Raw genomic sequence first — 5,210 nt, forward strand, 5'->3', positions numbered from 1 at the left:
CATTTTTTGTAATAGATACAATTATATGGCTTTTTTTGAATAGCGTCTAAAGTAAAAAATAATTCATTTAAAAATAATATATTTTTACTGTAAATTAAATGGACTGTTCAGTTATTGAATAAAATAATTACATAAAATAGCACAAATTTGTTGTTATATGTAGATAATGTAGCTTATGAATAAATAAAACGATAAATATAAGAACAAACTTCCACCTTACATGTAGGTATTACAACTTACGTAACGTAATCGTGAAACATTCAACAGTAACTGTTATTAAGTAGTAACTGTTCAACAGCAGGCTGTGAGTTTTGTAGGTAATATAATATTGAAAGTTCAAGTCCCGGTTGTTAAGGTTCGAATCAACAATAAATAATATTAAGATGAACCCGTGTTTGGTACCTACCCCTAAGCCAGATTTAGACGGAGACAGACGATGGGAAAGCATAGTAAGTCCTTCTTTTAAATATTTCACAAAAATAGTTAGTAAATAACACCTAACAAAAACTGACATGAAAAGGTTATAGCTAAAATTAACATGCCGGTACTACAGAACTAAAACATAGATGTTGATTTTTGAAAAACTACCAATTTTTTGACGTTTATTTTTTACCATTTCAAACACTTGCGAAGAAAAAGGAAATACGTAGAAAAAAAATATAATCCTTATCTTTTTATGGAAATAAAATGTGATGTAAATGATAGACTTTATAAGATATATCGTATAAAAATAATTAAGCATTCTCCTAAAAACCCAAATAAGGTTTGAAAAAAATATTTTCTTTGAAAACATCATATTACAAAAAAAAATATTTCATGATCTACGTCAGTGTCTATATTCAAACGATACCTATAAACTACAAATGCCTGCAAACGAACTGTATGAAGCATGAACCAGATAATTCACCGAGTTTCACTGAGCATATCGAGAGCGCATATTTTAATTAAGAGCATTGGTCACTGTAATTCCTGTTCATTCAGCTAATGAAAAGGCAACAAAAATTGTATAGTTTGATGCAAATTAAATAACTTTATTAAATATTCCACAGCATAACAGATATTTAGCAGAAACGAAAACAACAGAAAGTGAAATTGTTTGGCTTGGAGATTCTATTTTCCAAGAACTGAAAAATAGTACACTATGGAAAACCAAGATAAGCCCTCTACATTGTACAAATTTTGGGCTCGGAGGCGACAGGTAATATATATAAAAATAATCTGATCGCGATAAAATACTTAACTTGACGAGTTCGGGTTTTCTTTAGAGTTAAACATCTACTATGGAGAATAGAGAATGGAGAATTGGATTTTAGTTCTAATATAAAAGTTATTGTCCTCCTCGTAGGAACGAATAATACTAATATTAATGAAACTGATGTATTCGAAGGAATTGTTAATCTTGTGGATAAGATAAGAAGCAAACAACCCAACGCTGCGATCATCTTGTTGGTAAATATATGTACTTTAAGAATAAATGAATTATTTTTTTTTTTTTGGGAATATAATAATGGTAAATTTTAACTAGTTTAAGTAGTGAACAAATTTTGCTTTTATTTTAACAATATTTAGTATGGTCATTCAATCATTTGTAGTTATCTTCCGTTTTTAAAATGGAAAAATAAAACAAAAGAAAATAAATTGTACCTTTGGTTATGTTTCATTATTTTTGACAACCACTGTACACGCCTTTCTGTACCTAGTGCTTTTGTACAGTATTAATCAGAAAATGTATACACTATTACCTGTTACTATCATAATAGGTGTTTAAATCTTTAAATTTATAACTTATTAAAATGTTAAACATGTCAAAAGAATAACCTCCACAAAATTATTAGCAAAATAAGAAACAATTTAAAGTATTATTGCATCTTCTATTTTATGAATCATTTATGTTTCGCCTTATGGCGCGAATGTTTTTCAAGCCTTTCACTTTAATCACAGCCGTCTTTAATACAAGCCATGCTGAGAAATTTGGCAACAGCGTATTGCTTCGATGTGAGAGTCCTATTCTGCGAGTCTTCGTTGTTATTATTACACGTCGTTACACATGATTTTTAGACACCCATTACGATAAAAATGAATTAAATTATTAAATAACCAACATTTGTTCATCACTGATAGTATGTGACGTTATTTAAAATACATTTCCACATGTAGTTATTAAGAACAAAATAGAAAAGACAATAGATTAGGTAAACATTGATAGGTACCTATATGAATTTCATCTCGATAATTGTAATTTTATTAAAGCAAATTTCCACACCACAATTGAAGTATTGCCAAGGCGCGTTAGCTTTTTTTGGGGTTCACCAATAGCCCTGCCATCCCATTAGAAAAAACTAATTACAATTTCTAATTTACGGATTTTTGCTGTCTTACAGTTAGCTGAATTTGAATTGGAGTGGCGGGACTCTTGCTTTCTATAATTTATAATTTTAACGTAATCATTAAGCAAAACATTAGCAAAAGAAGATAAAATTTGGAAGAATATATCTTTATAGTGTTTTCCAAAACTACATATTTTTGAAAATAGTTAATTTTCCTAAAATTGGTTGTTGGTGTTCAGCCCGTAAACATTGTGTCTGCAGATTTTCGCTATTACTTATTTCTTCAAGAATGGCATAAATGTGAAAAAAAAAACTATACTAATATTATCAGTAGGAACAGAAAGTCCTCCCCTTTGTAAATAATCAAAATAAATATCTCCAACGCAAGAGCTTTTATTGTTTATTATGAGACAAACAAAATTGTTGCAAGTTATCTTTATACGAACAGAATGAACTGCAAATTTTTAAGGAGTCATCTAAATTACAATTCATTAAAAAATCGGAATTTAAAAAGTTCAATATACTGACTTATGTTTAAGGGAGACTTTTCAACAATTTAAATTTCTATTTCATCATTCTCTGATAATTTAGGATATGTTAAAAGCTCACTCAAAACATTACCGGCAGTAGATACTTTTTTTTTACTGTTTTTATAATGTCACTTTCGTTAAAGTGATGTATGTTTAAGGGAGACTTTTCAACAATTTAAATTTCTATTTCATCATTCTCTGGTAATTTAGGATATGTTAAAAGCACACTCAAAACATTACCGGCAGTAGATACTTTTTTTTACTGTTTTTATAATGTCACTTTCGTTAAAGTGATGTATGTAAACTGCAGGATATTTTCGCATTTCATCATTTTTTTGGGAATAAAAATATAGACATACTTGTACTTACATTTTAAAGATGATTTATAATTTGAATTGCAACTGGGAACACAACGACGACACATTTTGTTAAGAAATAAACCAGAAAATTTACAACTAAAACACACAATCTGACCTAATAGTTAATATTACCTTCTGCAACTAAAAACTGTATGCAAAGGTATTAATCACTAAAACACACTATAAGCATCCTTATTCCGCATTTATTGCACATTTCCGCTAAAATTAAAATATTATAGAACAACGAAAGAGCCACAACAACCAATGTGTTAGTTGCAACTCTCATTAACTGGGAAATCCTGGGACTCCCACAGTGTTGCCAAGTAAACCTTCAGCATGGCTTGTAAGTAGAGACGGCTGTGCTTTAATTAAAACTGTCGTAACAATGAGCATTTGTTCGTATTATTATTTGCATTTTTTAGACGCTCTTGCCACGTGGCCAGTTTCCGAATAGAGTTCGCGAGAAAAATTTACAAGTGAACAACTTTCTCATCGATAAGTACAAGAATGAAAGTGAAGAAAAGGAAAACATTCATCTAATACCGATACATGAGAACATCGTTCAAGAAGATGGCACCATATCTCACCATGTACTCCATGATTACCTTCACTTAACCGACTACGCTTACACAAAAGTATTCACGCCAGTTTATGAAAAGATTGTCGAACTATTAAACGAAAAGAAAAAGTCATAGTCGACAATGCAAAACACCAGGTGGTAAAATAAGTTTTAAGTCTATTTTTGAGACTATGTTTCATTGTTTACAACAATAAAATTTTTCTACAGTCTATGTATAGATCGAGTTTTATTTTTAGAGGTGTTGAAACTCTAAATTCTGTTTATGACGAAAGAACAACCAAAATAAAATTTACACATCAATCAGGTGAAACTTACTAACTAAAACTTACCAAAATGGCGAAAATGGTAATCCTAAAATTTTTTGTTGCTTTGTATTAACCGAACGTCCTTATTTGTATTACCAATTTGGGAAGAACTTATCAGTCACTTCACAAAAATACAACAAATTAGATGTTACAATACACACCCGGTCACTTCGTCATTAAAAACGACCCGCACATTGCAACCGTTCTTTACAATATGACGTTCAAGGTTAAGAAGTCAAGATGGATGCGCTTACTGTTTCTGTATCTCGTTCTCGGTGTGCGATAGTAAGTCAACATGCCTCAACTCGTCCTTATCAACACTACTTTTTTTACACAACTCATTTTTTGCTCGCCAAGCGACTTTTCATGCTCACATTTCAACAGATAAATAAGAACAAGTGAATAAAAGACTCGCTGAATAAAATGAAATTATTGTTTACCATTAAAAGCTGCACCTAAGGACGGATACGTACCTAGTCGATAATTATTTTTAGGGTCTAGAAAGGGGTCCATACACTTAGTGGTTGTTGCATATTTTTTTTTAATTAATTTATCAATTCATCATCATCATCATAAGGTCATCAGTCCTAAGACTGGTTGGGGAGGTACGTGTCCAACTCTTTCCTATCCTGAGCTAAACTTCGCATTTCTCTAAAACTAGAACAGCCCACATCCTTAACTATTTGCGAAGAGTAATCTAATCTAGGTCTACCTCTACCCCTCCTAACTCCTGTTTCTGCCTCTAATATGTCTGTGACTAGACCTTCATGCCTGAGAAGGTGTCCTATCATCCTATCTCGCCTATTTTTTATTGACTTCCATAGAGTCCTCTGTTCTCCTATTCTTTCCAATACCTCTTCATTTTTGACCTTTTCTACCCACGATATCCTTATCATCCGCCTATAACACCACATTTCGAATGCTTCTAACCTTTTCTTTTCCGCCGCTCCCACTGTCCATGTTTCGCACCCGTACAACGCCGTGCGCCAAACATACACCTTTAACAACCTTTTTCGAATTTCTAAATTAACCGTTCGCGAGCATAGAAGTGACTTCTTTTTATTAAAGGCGACACGACCCTGCGCTATCCTCTGCTTTATATCCCTACT

The 5,210-nt window shown here is 31.7% G+C and overlaps 1 protein-coding gene across 2 annotated transcripts; it reads left to right on the forward strand.

Moving 5' to 3' along the window:
- Positions 1 to 126: 126 nt before the first annotated feature.
- On the forward strand, positions 127 to 4,007 carry LOC108741967 (platelet-activating factor acetylhydrolase IB subunit beta homolog). 2 transcript variants are annotated; one of them, XM_018476950.2, is made up of 5 exons: positions 127 to 449; positions 1,050 to 1,198; positions 1,266 to 1,449; positions 3,456 to 3,559; positions 3,639 to 3,731. In XM_018476950.2, the coding sequence occupies exons 1-5, from the start codon at positions 384 to 386 to the stop codon at positions 3,694 to 3,696; spliced, it is 561 nt and encodes a 186-aa protein (XP_018332452.1). In that variant the 5' UTR covers positions 127 to 383; the 3' UTR covers positions 3,697 to 3,731. The 2 variants fall into 2 exon arrangements, with proteins under 2 accessions (XP_018332452.1, XP_018332450.1); XM_018476948.2 differs by lacking the exon at positions 3,456 to 3,559 and having other exon boundaries at positions 154 to 449; positions 3,639 to 4,007.
- Positions 4,008 to 5,210: the final 1,203 nt, after the last annotated feature.

The sequence above is a fragment of the Agrilus planipennis genome, unplaced genomic scaffold (genome assembly GCF_000699045.2).
Source record: "Agrilus planipennis isolate EAB-ADULT unplaced genomic scaffold, Apla_2.0 scaffold69, whole genome shotgun sequence".
Classification (NCBI taxonomy): Eukaryota; Metazoa; Arthropoda; class Insecta; order Coleoptera; family Buprestidae; genus Agrilus; species Agrilus planipennis.